This window comes from Salvelinus fontinalis, chromosome 19 (genome assembly GCF_029448725.1).
Source record: "Salvelinus fontinalis isolate EN_2023a chromosome 19, ASM2944872v1, whole genome shotgun sequence".
NCBI classification, from domain to species: domain Eukaryota; kingdom Metazoa; phylum Chordata; class Actinopteri; order Salmoniformes; family Salmonidae; genus Salvelinus; species Salvelinus fontinalis.
Window position 1 is genome coordinate 38,590,599 of NC_074683.1, and position 16,061 is coordinate 38,606,659.

Below are 16,061 nucleotides of genomic sequence, written 5' to 3' on the forward strand. Positions count from 1 at the left end.
GAGGTTTGTTGAATATGCTGGCTGCTTGTTTGGAATCAAATAGACCTACACTCTTAGAAAAAAGGTGCTATCTAGAACCTAAAATGGTTCTTCAGCTATACCAATAGTAGAACCCTTTGAAGAACCCTTTTTGGTTCCTTTCCACATAGGGTTTTACATGGAACCCAAAAGTGTTCTACCTGTAACCAAAAAAGGTTCTACTTGGAACCAAAAAGGGTTATCCTAGGGGGACAGGCGAAGAACTCTTTCGGAACCCTTTTTTCTAAGAGTGTACATCAAACGGAGGTTTTTCTCATCTCATCCTCCATGTCTCCTATACTGACATTTATATCAGCCACAGGATCAAGGGGAGTTGCACAGTTTGGCAGAGAGTGAGCACAGTAATGTGTTGATGTGGTGCAGTGTATGTCATTGTGTACTGTATGTGTGTTGTCTTGAGTGTGTCAGCCCATTTCCATGTCTCTTCCAGGACACAACCTCCCTAGGTTCCCAGAAAGGAGGGATCACCAAGCATGGCTGGCTGTACAAAGGCAACATGAACAGTGCCATCAGTGTCACCATGAGGGTGAGTGATCCTAATGAGGATGATGACACTAGCTGTCTCTGTGAGGAATGGTTTTTACACGGTGTACCAGATGTATAGGGAGGAGCAATAGTCCGTTCTCGTGTCTCCAGTGACAGAAGGAGGAAGCTAGATTTTCATCAACACCATTTATCAGACAAACTGATGGATTTTGTGAAATACTAATGGTGTTGACTTCCTCCTAACCATGCTGGGGCAATTATCTGAGCCCAAATTGTGCCTCTTGTTCTCTAATAATAGAAATGGGATTGTTATTGTTTTACTGTACTTTCCAGTCTTTCAAGAGGAGGTATTTCCACCTAACCCAGCTGGGTGATGGCTCTTACAACCTGAACTTCTACAAGGATGAGAAGATCTCCAAAGAACCCAAAGGAACCATCTTCCTGGACTCATGTATGGGGGTTGTTCAGGTGATATTGTGAACTTTGTATCTGGCAATGTGCTTTGACACCATAATTGTTAACGTTATATGGGATGAGTTCAGGTCATCTAGACGGACATGCTTCCTTTCCAAAGAGGTTACTTTCTAGAATATATGTACCTGTGTAAAATCTTATATGATCAGTAGAACTCAGGACAAGTTAAAGCTAACAACAGAGCATCAATGAGGAAATGTTTCTGTCTGTATCGCTGCTGGGACCCTTCCCCAATCCCCATTTACTACCATGCACTTTGCAGCAGGCCAGCAATTAATACCACATACTATAGCTAGCAGGCGCACATCTCCCAGTCCCAACACAGGCTTGAAGCATCATTATCTGTCTTCTACACACAGATGGATGTACAAGTCATGTTTTTACTGACCAAGCATTCAGCTCACATTAATTATCTGTCTTCTACACACAGATGGATGTAAAGGTCGTGTTTTTACTGACCAAGCATTCAGCTCACATGAATTATCTGTCTTCTACACACAGATGGATGTAAAGGTTGTGTTTTTACTGACCAAGCATTCAGCTCACATTAATTATCTGTCTTCTACACACAGATGGATGTAAAAGTCATGTTTTTACTGACCAAGCATTCAGCTCACATTAATTATCTGTCTTCTACACACAGATGGATGTAAAGGTTGTGTTTTTACTGACCAAGCATTCAGCTCACATTAATTATCTGTCTTCTACACACAGATGGATGTAAAAGTCATGTTTTTACTGACCAAGCATTCAGCTCACATGAATTATCTGTCTTCTACACACAGATGGATGTAAAAGTCGTGTTTTTACTGACCAAGCATTCAGCTGCTCACATGAATTATCTGTCTTCTACACACAGATGGATGTAAAAGTCGTGTTTTTACTGACCAAGCATTCAGCTCACATGAATTATCTGTCTTCTACACACAGATGGATGTAAAAGTCGTGTTTTTACTGACCAAGCATTCAGCTCACATTAATTATCTGTCTTCTACACACAGATGGATGTAAAGGTTGTGTTTTTACTGACCAAGCATTCAGCTCACATTAATTAAAAGGAGTCATCAGTGTGGAGTTGAGAGCTCGGCCAGGGCGTCTCTTGTCTCTTGCCCTACAGAAGTGGCTTTTATTTCTGCCAGTGAAGACGAGTGGGAGTGTGTACTTGGTATGGAGTGGATGGCGTGGTTGGGCGGTCCCTTGAGTGGATTGGTAAAATATTCAGACCCCTTCCCTTTTTCCACATTTTGTTACATTACAGCCTCATTCTAAAATGGATTAAATACCCCATAAGGACAAAGCAAAAACAGGTTTATATAATTTTTTTCTAATGTTTTACACACAAAAAACTGAAATACCTTATTTACATAAGTATTCATACGCTTTGCTATGAGACTTCAAATTGAGCTCAGATGCATCCTGTTTCCATTGATCATCCTTAAGATGTTTCTACAACTTGGTTGGAGTCCACCTGTGGTAAACTAAATTGATTGGACATGATTTGGAAAGGCATACATCTGTCTATATAAGGTCCCACCGTTGACAGTACATGTCGGAGCAAAAACTAAGCCATGAGTTCGAAGGAATTGTCTGTAGAGCTCAGAGACAGGATTGTGTCGAGGCACAGATCTGGGGAAGGGTTCCAAAAAATGTCTGCAGCACTGAAGTTCCCCAAGAACACAGTGGCCTCCATCATTCTTAAATGGAAAAAGTTTGGAACCACCCAAACTATTCCTAGAGCTGGCCGCCCGGCCAAACTGAGCAATCAGGGGAGAAGGCCCTTGGTCATGGAGGTGACCAAGAACCCGACGGTCACTCTGACAGAGCTCAAAGGTCCTCTGTGGACATTGAGAACCTTCCAGAAGGCCTTCATGGTAGAGTGGCCAGATAGAAGCCACTTCTCAGTGAAAGGCACATGACAGCCCACTTGGAGTTTGCCAAAAGGCAACTAAAGACTCTCAGACCATGAGAAACAAGATTCTCTAGTGTGATGAAACCAAGATTGAACTCTTTGGCCTGAATACCCAGCAATCTGTTTAGCCTTGACTTGCTAGCACGTTAGCTGTACACACACCTGTTTGTATTGATGTCCTGGCCGGTGTAGCCTTGTCTTCTTTACCTTTAGCGATTTGAGTCTGTCGGTCTATGTTTCTTATCTAGGAGTAAACGTATTGCCGTTTGGTTTCGCAGGTTTCTTCAAATGTAATGCTTTGAGCCAATAGCTGGTCTTGTGGAGGTACAGACGGTAAGCCTACGGCACACATTCCACAACTGAACTGGACCGTAAGGTTGATGACCAAAACATTGCTTTTGTAAAAAAAAAAATCTGTCAACTTTGTACGGAATATTGTATACTAGTTGAAGAATTCCTCGTTTGCCGGCGGATCAAGCTAGTTGACAGAACAGATTATAATGTACACCGGTATGTCGTCTGCCTAGCAGTGGTGGTTTTAATGTACACCGGTATGTCGTCTGCCTAGCAGTGGTGGTTTTAATGGACACCGGTATGTCGTCTGCCTAGCAGTGGTGGTTTTAATGGACACCGGTATGATGTCTGCCTAGCAGTGGTGGTTTTAATGGACACCGGTATGTCGTCTGCCTAGCAGTGGTGGTTTTAATGGACACCGGTATGTCGTCTGCCTAGCAGTGGTGGTTTTAATGGACACCGGTATGATGTCTGCCTAGCAGTGGTGGTTTTAATGGACACCGGTATGATGTCTGCCTAGCAGTGGACACTGTACTGTCTGAAGATCTGGCCAAGTGGGAGTATGTAAATGCTTGTAAATGTGGCAATGCATGCTATCCCCTTCACTCTGATCTGTGTTTCATTTAGCCCGAGATTTGACATTATATGGGCAAGATAATGTGCCTAATTATAAACCACAACAACTGGCCTTGGAGGGGATCTGCTCTTAGGTAACTCTGCAATTATAGGCATATGGTGTGACATCATACCCCCCCCCTCTGCCTCAAGCTGCTTCAGCACGCTTCTCCCCGCTCTTTTATGAAAGACAAACACACACACTCGCACACGTACACGCATGCACGCACGCACACATGCATGCATACACACAGAGAGAAAGTCACTGGCCACGTCCCACGTCCCTCTCTCACTAGGTGGACCTCCTCTGTGTGATCTGATCTGAGGTCTGGTGACCTGAGAGACATCTCCAACCATTTCCTGTCACCACCATCATAATCCATCCCAGCGCTCCTCAGACTTTCCATGATGATAGAACCAGAGAACACATCCAAGATTCTCCTCCCCTCTCCTCTCCTTCCCTCTCCCTCTCCTCTCCCTCCTCTCCCCTCTCCCTCCTTTCCCCTCTCCTCTCCCTCCTCTCCCCTCTCCCCTCTCCCTCCTTTTCCCTCTCCTCTCTCTCCTCTCCTCTCCCTCCTCTCCCTCCTCTCCCTCCTTTTCCCTCTCTCTCCTCTCCCCTCTCCCTCATTTCCCCTCTCCTCTCTCTCCTCTCCCTCCTCTACCTCCTCTCCCTCCTCCCTCCTTTTCCCTCTCCTCTCTCTCCTCTCCCTCCTCTCCCCTCTTCCTCCTTTCGCCTCTCCTCTCTCTCCTCTCCCTCCCAGTATAGTGATAATCTACTCTCCACTCACAGTTAATGTGTTATTTAAAGAACCCAGTATAGTGATAATCTACTCTCCACTCACAGTTAATGTGTTATTTAACGAACCCTGCTTATTAGTCCCTTGATGATGAATCCACTCTGACTCCTGTCCTAAACATCCCCTTAACTAGTGTTTACGCAACTGGCCTTGAGCTAATGACTCTCCCTCCCATTCACCTCTCTCTCTACAGGCCCCTCTCTGCAGGCCGAAAGGCTCAGCCTGATGTTATGTGGAGCTATGATTTATATAGATATGATTTATAAATATACATATTTATATATGTTGTTTACACAACAGTGGAATGACTACACCTCAGCCTCCCATGGTAGGATCTCCTGGACATTTGAATGAACTCTATAATAACCAAAGCCTGGATGCATATCCGTAATCAGCCACGGTGGTTAGTTTATGGTGGCTGACTGAATCACCAGCTTCGGAAGGTGTGTAATTGAGACGATCTGAGGCCGACCTGAGGTAGTGACATCATTCTTTCTGGCTGATGGGGGGCCATAGGTCAACTCCACGGTCCAGTGCTGCTGGCAGACTCAGTTCCCTTTATAAGAGCTCAGCTCCAGTGCTGCTGGCAGACTCAGTTCCTTTATAAGAGCTCAGCTCCAGTGCTGCTGGCAGATTCAGTCTCTTTATAAGAGCTCAGCTCCCGTGCTGCTGGCAGACTCAGTTCCCTTCATAAGAGCTCAGCTCCAGTGCTGCTGGCAGACTCAGTCCCCTTTATAAGAGCTCAGCTCCAGTGCTGCTGGCAGACTCAGTCCCCTTTATAAGAGCTCAGCTCCCGTGCTGCTGGCAGACTCAGTTCCCTTCATAAGAGCTCAGCTCCAGTGCTGCTGGCAGACTCAGTCCCCTTTATAAGAGCTCAGCTCCAGTGCTGCTGGCAGACTCAGTTCCCTTCATAAGAGCCCAGCTCCAGTGCTGCTGGCAGACTCAGTTCCCTTCATAAGAGCCCAGCTCCAGTGCTGCTGGCAGACTCAGTCTCTTTATAAGAGCTCAGCTCCAGTGCTGCTGGCAGACTCAGTTCCCTTCATAAGAGCTCAGCTCCAGTGCTGCTGGCAGACTCAGTTCCCTTCATAAGAGCTCAGCTCCAGTGGTGCTGGCAGACTCAGTTCCTTTATAAGAGCCCAGATCCAGTGGTGCTGGCAGACTCAGTTCCTTTATAAGAGCTCAGATCCAGTTTTGGCAGCACTACGCTCTTTGTTGCGCATATTGAAATACTTTCTACCGAGCACCCTGCTCCTCCTCTGTTCACTCAGTTGGTTTATTCCCTTCTGTGTCTCTCTAACCAACACAAATAATCCTTTTTTTTAAGCTTTCCAAAAAATACCGGAAAGATGGATAATGATGTTATTGTTGTCAAATATTTAAACACAACTGTTTCCCTTGTGTTTTCTCACCCTTTAGTGTGTAAATAGTGTGTAAATAGTGTGTAAATAGATACAACATCAATTGATCAGTTCTGGTAGTTATTACAAAATCTCAAGTCAAAAGTCAATGCAGTTTCTACCGGGGGAGAGGATTGGAGTTGTTTCCAGTAACGCTCTCTCTTCAAAGTCCCGTGAAACAGATCCTAAAACTAAGCAGCAGCTGCCTTCTGGTGACTTGCCAATATATTGGATGTTAACTTTGGAAGGTGGATCAGAACATTCTCTTTGGACCTGTTTTATTTTATTCACAGTTGGACATTTGATTTTAGACTGTAAGAAACAGCCACTCACACTTGACCTGCACACACTGTAATCATCCTCTTTAAAAAAAAGAACTACATTCATGCTGTTTTCTGGGATGGTACGGCATTGCTTTTTCTAGAGATCAGAGCACAGTCCTCATATTGTTGTTGATCCTCTGTTGCGTTTCCTGAGCAACCTTCCCGCCACTACAGCATTACCTAAACAATGATGTCCTCTCCTCCTCTTCTCCTCTTCTCCTCTTCTCCTCCTCTCCTCCTCTTCTCCTCTCCTCCCCTCCTCTCCTCCTTTCCTCTTCTCCTCCTCTCCTCCTGTCCTCTTCTCATCCTCTCCTCCTCCTCTCCTCCTCTCCTCCCCCTCTCCTCCTCTCCTCCTCTCTTCCACCTCTCCTCCTCTACTCCTCTTCCCCTCCTCTCCTCCTCTCCTCCCCCTGTCCTCCTCTCCTCCTCTCTTCCTCTTCTCTTCCTCCTCTCCTCCTCGCTTCTCTTCCTCCTCACCTCCTCTCCTCCTCTTCCCCTCCTCTCCTACTCCTCTCCTCCTCTCCTCCCCTGTGTCTGGCTGCAGAATACCAGGGTGCGGCGCTTTGCCTTTGAGCTGAAGATGCAGGACAAGAGCACGTACCTGCTGGCTGCCGACAGCGAGGGAGAGATGGAAGACTGGATCGGCACTCTCAACAAGATCCTCCACAGCAGCTTTGAGACCGCCATGCAGGAGAAGAGGAACGGGGACATCCACGATGGTGTGTGTGTGTGTGTGCATGACGTGTGTGTGGGGGGCGTGTGAGCCCATGCGTGTCTGTGTGTGTGATGTGCATGTGTGCTGTGCCGGTCGTGCTGTGCGTGTGCGTGTGTGTGTGTGTGTGTGTGTGTGTGTGTGTGTGTGTGTGTGTGTGTGTGTGTGTGTGTGTGTGTGTGTGTGTGTGTGTGTGTGTGTGTGTGTGTGTGTGTGTGTGTGTGTGTGTGTGTGTGTGTGTGTGTGTGTGTGTGTGTGTGTGTGTGTGTGTGTGTGTGTGTTTTCAGAGTTCAAGGATGGGAGTTAAGAGTGGAGACAAAGATTTCCGTGTAAATGCTGTTAAAAGATCTTCCTTTCTTTCAACAAAACCCCTAGTTCAAGGAGAATGTGCTTCTCAAAGTGTCAGTAATACAAAGAAAACATCCCAGGGTTCACTGCAGTACACTTGTCTGCCTGTCGGGCCAAGAGATGCCATGTGTAAATAAGATGTACTTAGGCCTGTTCTACTGTCTTTCATCAACCGCCCATGTAAATATCCCTGTTGCAGGGCATAGCTAGCATAAAGCACCACACTGATGGGCTGTAGTTGGCTCAGAGTAGTTTAAAACACCTTGGAGCCAGACTGGGGAAGACAAAGATGATAGTGGTACACTAGTTCCTGTACAAGCTAAAGCACATCATTAACAGTCTTATCTGTAAATGTGAACTCTCAAGACATCTCCTTCTAGTCTGATGATGGTGGAGCTGGAGGACCACCCAGGTATTTAATCTGATCTGAGGCCTGAGCCAGGAGGAAAGAACACCATTAACTCTCACTACCTTTTAGTAGTCACGCTTTCCTAGGGGGAAAATAACACAGTGGTTCCCATAAGAGCTCTAGGATCTGATCTCAGGCCTGCTCTGTTTTTCTGTCTGTCCTCGCTGTTCTCAGGGCAGTCTAAGTCACTGTTTACTCTACTTAACTGTTTAGTAGTGTGTGATTAAGGAAGAGGTGTGGTAATGGAGGCTGTAAAATAGTGGAATTGCTGAACTTCTGTTTTCAATGGGGTGCTCTGCCCTTTTTTCTGTTGCAGATGACGAGCCGGGAAAGGCGGACAGTTCGTTGGGGAGTATGGACAGCTTTCAGGTGGGTGCTGTTTTCACTAATGGGCGGTTCCAAGCAGAAGGAAAATTTATGCCCAGTTCACATGAGACATAAAGTAGTTACCCCATGAAATCAAATCAAATCAAATCAAAAGTATTTATATAGCCCTTCGTACATCAGCTGATACCTCAAAGTGCTGTACAGAAACCCAGCCTAAAACCCCAAACAGCAAGCAATGCAGGTGTAGAAGCACAGTGGCTAGGAAAAACTCCCTAGAAAGACCAGAACCTAGGAAGAAACCTAGAGAGGAACCAGGCTATGAGGGGTGGCCAGTCCTCTTCTGGCTGTGCCGGGTGGAGATTATAACAGAACATGGCCAAGATGTTCAAACGTTCATAGATGACCAGCAGGGTCAGATAATAATAATCACAGTGGTTGTAGAGGGTGTCGAAATCACTTCACCATGGTAGGTACGTAGAGAGCAGTACCATGGTAGGTACGTAGAGAGCAGCACCATGGTAGGTACGTAGAGAGCAGCACCATGGTAGGTACGTAGAGAGCAGCAGCATGGTAGGTACGTAGAGAGCAGTACCATGGTAGGTACGTAGAGAGCAGCATCATGGTAGGTACGTAGAGAGCAGCACCATGGTAGGTACGTAGAGAGCAGCACCATGGTAGGTATGTAGAGAGCAGCACCATGGTAGGTACATAGAGAGCAGCACCATGGTAGGTACGTAGAGAGAAGCACCATGGTAGGTACGTAGAGAGCAACACCATGGTAGGTACGTAGAGAGCAGCACCATGGTAGGTACGTAGAGAGAAGCACCATGGTAGGTACGTAGAGAGCAGCACCATGGTAGGTACGTAGAGAGCAGCACCATGGTAGGTACGTAGAGAGCAGCACCATGGTAGGTATGTAGAGAGCAGCACCATGGTAGGTACGTAGAGAGCAGCACCATGGTAGGTACGTAGAGAGCAGCAGCATGGTAGGTACGTAGAGAGCAACACCATGGTAGGTACGTAGAGAGCAGCACCATGGTAGGTACGTAGAGAGCAGCACCATGGTAGGTACGTAGAGAGCAGCATCATGGTAGGTACGTAGAGAGCAGCATCATGGTAGGTACGTAGAGAGCAGCACCATGGTAGGTACGTAGAGAGAAGCACCATGGTAGGTGCGTAGAGAGCAGAACCATGGTAGGTACGTAGAGAGCAGCACCATGGTAGGTACGTAGAGAGCAGCACCATGGTAGGTACGTAGAGAGCAGCACCATGGTAGGTACGTAGAGAGCAGCACCATGGTAGGTACGTAGAGAGCAGCAGCATGGTAGGTACGTAGAGAGCAGTACCATGGTAGGTACGTAGAGAGCAGCACCATGGTAGGTACGTAGAGAGCAGCACCATGGTAGGTACGTAGAGAGCAGCACCATGGTAGGTACGTAGAGAGCAGCAGCATGGTAGGTACGTAGAGAGCAGCACCATGGTAGGTACGTAGAGAGCAGCACCATGGTAGGTACGTAGAGAGCGGCAGCATGGTAGGTACGTAGAGAGCGGCACCATGGTAGGTACGTAGAGAGCGGCACCATGGTAGGTACGTAGAGAGCGGCACCATGGTAGGTACGTAGAGAGAAACACCATGGTAGGTACGTAGAGAGAAGCACCATGGTAGGTACGTAGAGAGCAGCACCATGGTAGGTACGTAGAGAGAAGCACCATGGTAGGTACGTAGAGAGAAGCACCATGGTAGGTACGTAGAGAGCAGCACCATGGTAGGTACGTAGAGACTAGCACCATGGTAGGTACGTAGAGAGCAGCACCATGGTAGGTACGTAGAGAGCAGCACCATGGTAGGTACGTAGAGAGCAGCAGCATGGTAGGTACGTAGAGAGCAGCACCATGGTAGGTACGTAGAGAGCAGCACCATGGTAGGTACGTAGAGAGAAGCACCATGGTAGGTACGTAGAGAGCAGTACCATGGTAGGTACGTAGAGAGCAGCACCATGGTAGGTACGTAGAGAGCAGCACCATGGTAGGTACGTAGAGAGAAGCACCATGGTAGGTACGTAGAGAGCAGCACCATGGTAGGTACGTAGAGAGCAGCACCATGGTAGGTACGTAGAGAGAAGCACCATGGTAGGTACGTAGAGAGCAGTACCATGGTAGGTACGTACAGAGCAGCACCATGGTAGGTACGTAGAGAGCAGCACCATGGTAGGTACGTAGAGAGCAGCACCATGGTAGGTACGTAGAGAGAAGCACCATGGTAGGTACGTAGAGAGAAGCACCATGGTAGGTACGTAGAGAGCAGCACCATGGTAGGTACGTAGAGAGCAGCACCATGGGAGGTACGTAGAGAGCAGCACCATGGTAGGTACGTAGAGAGCAGCAGCATGGTAGGTACGTAGAGAGCAGCACCATGGTAGGTACGTAGAGAGCAGCACCATGGTAGGTACGTAGAGAGCAGCACCATGGTAGGTACGTAGAGAGCAGCAGCATGGTAGGTACGTAGAGAGCAGCACCATGGTAGGTACGTAGAGAGCAGCACCATGGTAGGTACGTAGAGAGCAGCACCATGGTAGGTACGTAGAGAGCAGCACCATGGTAGGTACGTAGAGAGCAGCACCATGGTAGGTACGTAGAGAGCAGCACCATGGAAGGTACGTAGAGAGCAGCACCATGGTAGGTACGTAGAGAGAAGCACCATGGTAGGTACGTAGAGAGAAGCACCATGGTAGGTACGTAGAGAGCAGCACCATGGTAGGTACGTAGAGAGCAGCACCATGGTAGGTACGTAGAGAGCAGCACCATGGTAGGTACGTAGAGAGCAGCACCATGGTAGGTACGTAGAGAGCAGCACCATGGTAGGTACGTAGAGAGCAGCCAGTCAGTCAGGCTTCTCAGAGGAGAGCAGCCTCCTCCCCAAACCTATGGCTTTAATTAGCTTCAACTGGTGTGTTCACACCTCCATTTTAAACATTATTTTCTATCTCTAGTAAGACCTGAAAGAGCAAAAATAGATAAGATCTTGCTACCATGGAAAGGAAAATACCTGTCTATTTGTGGAGAAATCCCCCTGATTAACTCTTTAGTTATATCCCAGTTGACCTATTTGCTTATGACCCTGCCTACACCTAGAGATCTGTTTTTTAAATTATATGACCAAAATTAGACCTCTCACAAAAAGCTTCAGTCCATGGTAGGTACGTAGAGAGCAGTACCATGGTAGGTACGTAGAGAGCAGCACCAGGGTAGGTACGTAGAGAGCAGCACCAGGGTAGGTACGTAGAGAGAAGCACCATGGTAGGTACGTAGAGAGCAGCACCATGGTAGGTACGTAGAGAGCAGCACCAGGGTAGGTACGTAGAGAGCAGCACCATGGTAGGTACGTAGAGAGCAGCACCATGGTAGGTACGTAGAGAGCAGCACCATGGTAGGTACGTAGAGAGCAGCACCATGGTAATTACGTAGAGAGCAGCACCATGGTAGGTACGTAGAGAGCAGCACCATGGTAGGTACGTAGAGAGCAGCACCATGGTAGGTACGTAGAGAGCAGCAGCATGGTAGGTACGTAGAGAGCAGCACCATGGTAGGTACGTAGAGATCAGCACCATGGTAGGTACGTAGAGAGCAGCACCATGGTAGGTACGTAGAGAGCAGCACCATGGTAGGTACGTAGAGAGCAGCACCATGGTAGGTACGTAGAGAGCAGCACCATGGTAGGTACGTAGAGAGCAGCACCATGGTTATGCTTGAATCCGAACTGGTTCTCTAGCAGATTAGTCTCACCCCATGTTCAAGAATGAAGAATAATTTTTCCATTTATTCAGATTAGAACCTCTCACTTTCGGTTATTTGAAAATGAAATAATCTCCAAAATATCATTGTTTTTAAAACAAGACATATAAATTTGGTTGCAGTTTCAGTTTAATCCACCAGAAAAGACAGAACAAATAATACAACAAATATTATGGTTAAACTCAAATGTACTAATTGATTAAAAAAACTAATTGCAGCATTACCGCAAAAATGGAAGAGGCAAGTGGAATGTGGAAAAGTCAGGAACTTGTCTGTCGGGACCAACTTTGGTTTAAGAAAATTGTGATGAATAAAAAAGTATGGCAGTTTCATTTAACAACCATTTTTTTTAAAAAGCTGTCAAAATAGTTGGGAAGAGATTTTCAATGTACCAATTCCATGGCACATGGTTTATGAACTGATATGCAAAACGACAGCGGATTCAAAATGTAGCATTTAAAAAATATATATATTATAGAAAATACTTGCAACCAATAGAATGTTATATACAGTATATAGGGGAAACAACCTTTCCAACTCTGCAGATTTAGCTGCGAAGAGACAAAATCATTCGATCATTTGTTTTGGTACTGTCCATGTTTTTGGTAGCAGGTCCAGGAATGGCTGAAGAATTGCAACATTTACCTGGAGCTAACTCTGCAAATGGCACTGCTGGGTGATTTTAAAAGTCATAGTTAAACGATCAGTAATATAATAATACTTTTAGCAAAAAAATATATATTTATTTTACAATCTGTAGAACTATGAGAATTGAAAGGTTCAGAACTTTTGTGAAACATCACAGCAGAGTTGAAAAATATATGGCAAAGGAAATAAAATAAATGGATGGTGTTAAGAGATAGATGGGAGGGGTTGAGTGGAGCTGAAGGGTGGGACTAAAAACAACAAGATAACTAATGTAAAATATAGTGTGTCCGTAAAATGTATGTAGGTTCAGAACTTTTGTGAAACAGCACAGTAAAGAATATATGGCCAATAGAAATCAAACTGGATGGTCTTCAGGGATAGATGGTAGGGGTTGAGGGTAGCTAAGGATTGGGATTAAAAACAAACAAAAGATAACTATTTGTAAAATATACTGTGTCCGTAAAATGTACATTCGTGGCCAATTTTTTTTGAGAATGACACAAATATTAATTTCCACAAAGTTTTCTGCTTCAGTGTCTTTAGATATTTTTGTCAGATGTTACTATGGAATACTGAAGTATAATTACAAGCATTTCATAAGTGTCAAAGGCTTTTATTGACAGTTACATGAAGTTGATGCAAAGAGTGAATATTTGCAGTGTTGACCCTTCTTTTTCAAGACCTCTGCAATCCGCCCTGGCATGCTTTCAATTAACTTCTGGGCCACATCCTGACTGATGGCAGCCCGTTCTTGCATAATCAATGCTTAGAGTTTGTCAGAATTTGTCGGGTTTTGTTTGTCCACCCGCCTCTTGAGGATTAACCACAAGTTCTCAATGGGATTAAGGTCTGGGGAGTTTCCTGGCCATGGACACAAAATATAGATGTTTTGTTCCCCGAGCCACTTAGTTATCACTTTTGCCTTATGGCAAGGTGCTCCATCATGCTGGAAAAGGCATTGTTCATTACCAAACTGTTCCTGGATGGTTGGGAGAAGTTGCTCTTGGAGGATGTGTTGGTACCATTCTTTATTCATGGCTGTGTTCTTAGGCAAAATTGTGAGTGAGCCCACTCTCTTGGCTGAGAAGCAACCCCACACATGAATGGTCTCAGGATGCTTTACTGTTGGCATGACACAGGACTGATGGTAGCGCTCACCTTGTCTTCTCCGGACAAGCTTTTTTCCGGATGCCTCAAACAATTGGAAAGGGGATTCATCAGAGAAAATGACTTTACCCCAGTCCTCAGCAGTCCAATCTCTGTACCTTTTGCAGAATATCAGTCTGTCCCTGATGTTTTTCCTGGAGAGAAGTGGCTTCTTTGCTGCCCTTCTTGACACCAGGCCATCTTCCAAAAGTCTTCGCCTCACTGTGCATGCAGATGCACTCACACCTGCCTGCTGCCATTCCTGAGCAAGCTCTGTACTGGTGGTGCCCCGATCCCGCAGCTGAAACAACTTTAGGAGACAATCCTGGAGCTTGCTGGACTTTCCTGGGCGCCCTGAAGCCTTCTTCATAACAGTTGAACCGCTCTCCTTGAAGTTCTTGATGATCCGATAAATGGTTAATTTAGGTGCAATCTTACTGGCAGTGATATCCTTGCCTGTGAAGCCCTTTTTGTTCAAAGCAATGCTGACGGCACGTATTTCCTTGCAGGTAACCATGGTTGACAGAGGAAGAACAATGATTCCGAGCACCACCCTCCTTTTGAAGCTTCCAGTCTGTTATTCGAACTCAATCAGCATGACAGGGTGATCTCCAGCCTTGTCCTCGTCAACACTCACACCTGTGTTAACGAGAGAATCACTGACATGATGTCAGCTGGTCCTTTTGTGGCAGGGCTGAAATGCAGTAGAAATGTTTTGGGGGGATTCAGTTCATTTGCATGGCAAAGAGGGACTTTGCAATGAATTGCAATTCATCTGATCACTCTTCATAACATTCTGGAGTATATGCAAATTGCCATCATACAAACTGAGGCAGCAGAGTTTGTGAAAATGTATATTTGTGTCATTCTCAAAACCTTTGGCCACGACTGTATATAGTATGTATAAGCTGGAAGTAGAACCCAAAAATATGTTGTCCATTAGTTTACTCCAATTAGTGGAGGGGTGGTAGGGTTAGGGGAACATAATAAAGGAAAATATAATCAAAAATAAAAATGACCTGACAGAGACACACAGACAAATGACAGCTCATGCTGTTTGAAAAGCGACCAAAAGCAGGAATGGAACCAATATCTGGTTCTTTCCCATAGTGGAAAGCTACAGTAAGAGATTTCCATGACCATTTGCTGAAGCACTCAGTGCTTGGGCAGACTTCAACGGCTGGGTTTCCAGTAACAGCCTGGGCTCTGAGGAGGACATCTGCCTGTCTCCTAGGATCACATGTCCGTATGTTAGCCTTGAGGAGCAATCGGCCTATAGATAAGCCATACTGTATGTGCATGGAATTTGATGGTAGCAGTTAACTAACAAAGCAGACGTCTGACAGAGTGCTTGACAGGCTTTGCCGTGGTAATAGGCACCACCCGACTTTACCCTTGAGTCTGTCTGGTCTGTCTTGATCAGCACGTTATAGGAAACCTCAACTCCAGATGGACTCAAATGAAGAGAAATGTTCAAGTGATAAAAGCAGTTCAATCTGAAAACCTTTTTGCTTAAGGAGTTCTGCCTAGTAAGAAAAGCTGTGGTATTTATTTAAAAAATTAATGTCTTGTCCTCAGAGTGCAAGAGATATTGAATCTAAAATGAGGAACGAGACCAGATTGAAACTGTTCACCTTGGATCCGGACACACAGGTTCGTAACTATCAGAGTTTTCAGAAAGGCATTTGACAATCCCCCAGCTCTAAATGATGATTAAAATAAACCTAACCTCCGCTCTTTTTGTCTCTTTAGAAACTTGACTTCTCAGGAATTGAGCCAGATATAAAGCAATATGAAGAAAAGTTTGGCAAGCGCATTTTGGTCAATTGCAATGACCTGGCCTTCAACCTGCAGAGCTGTGTAGAGGAGAATGACGAGGGACCAACAACAAACGTAAGACAGGTCTCCTTCCCCTAGTTCTCCATGAGTCAGTGCCCAATGTGAGCCAGATCTCCTTCCCCTAGTTCTCCATGAGTCAGTGCTCAATGTGAGCCAGATCTCCTTCCCCTAGTTCTCCATGAGTCAGTGCTCAATGGGAGCCAGATCTCCTTCCCCTAGTTCTCCATGAGTCAGTGCTCAATGTGTACAGTCATACTATTGTTTTATAACCAGTATTTGCTCGGAACAATGGGTGAGTGACAAAGAGAGGGGTGGAGGGATCACATCTCTGGCCTATGTCATCACTGCTGTTTGTCTTTTTCACGAGGGAGCTCTGGGTTAGTAACCCGCAGAGAGCCATAGTAATGGCTGAAGGCACTGTTTAAAGGAGGGCAGGCAGCACAACAGCTTGTCCATTACCGAGAGAACATGTCAACCTGTTCAGGTATACAGACCTGACATAGACA

At 45.9% G+C, this 16,061-nt stretch overlaps 1 protein-coding gene across 12 annotated transcripts in view; it reads left to right on the forward strand.

Moving 5' to 3' along the window:
- Window positions 1-16,061, forward strand: part of LOC129816698 (dedicator of cytokinesis protein 9-like) — a 196,685-nt gene that overhangs the window by 113,366 nt on the left and 67,258 nt on the right. For all 12 annotated transcript variants that reach the window (XR_008753592.1, XM_055871481.1, XM_055871486.1 and 9 more), the window contains exons 6-11: window positions 470-565; window positions 859-993; window positions 6,879-7,053; window positions 8,120-8,172; window positions 15,295-15,369; window positions 15,469-15,609. Coding sequence is in view for 11 of the 12 variants with exons in the window: in XM_055871481.1 (XP_055727456.1) it covers window positions 470-565; window positions 859-993; window positions 6,879-7,053; window positions 8,120-8,172; window positions 15,295-15,369; window positions 15,469-15,609 (675 nt within the window). In the remaining variant the exon portion in view is untranslated. The remainder of the gene's footprint in view (window positions 1-469; window positions 566-858; window positions 994-6,878; window positions 7,054-8,119; window positions 8,173-15,294; window positions 15,370-15,468; window positions 15,610-16,061) is intronic.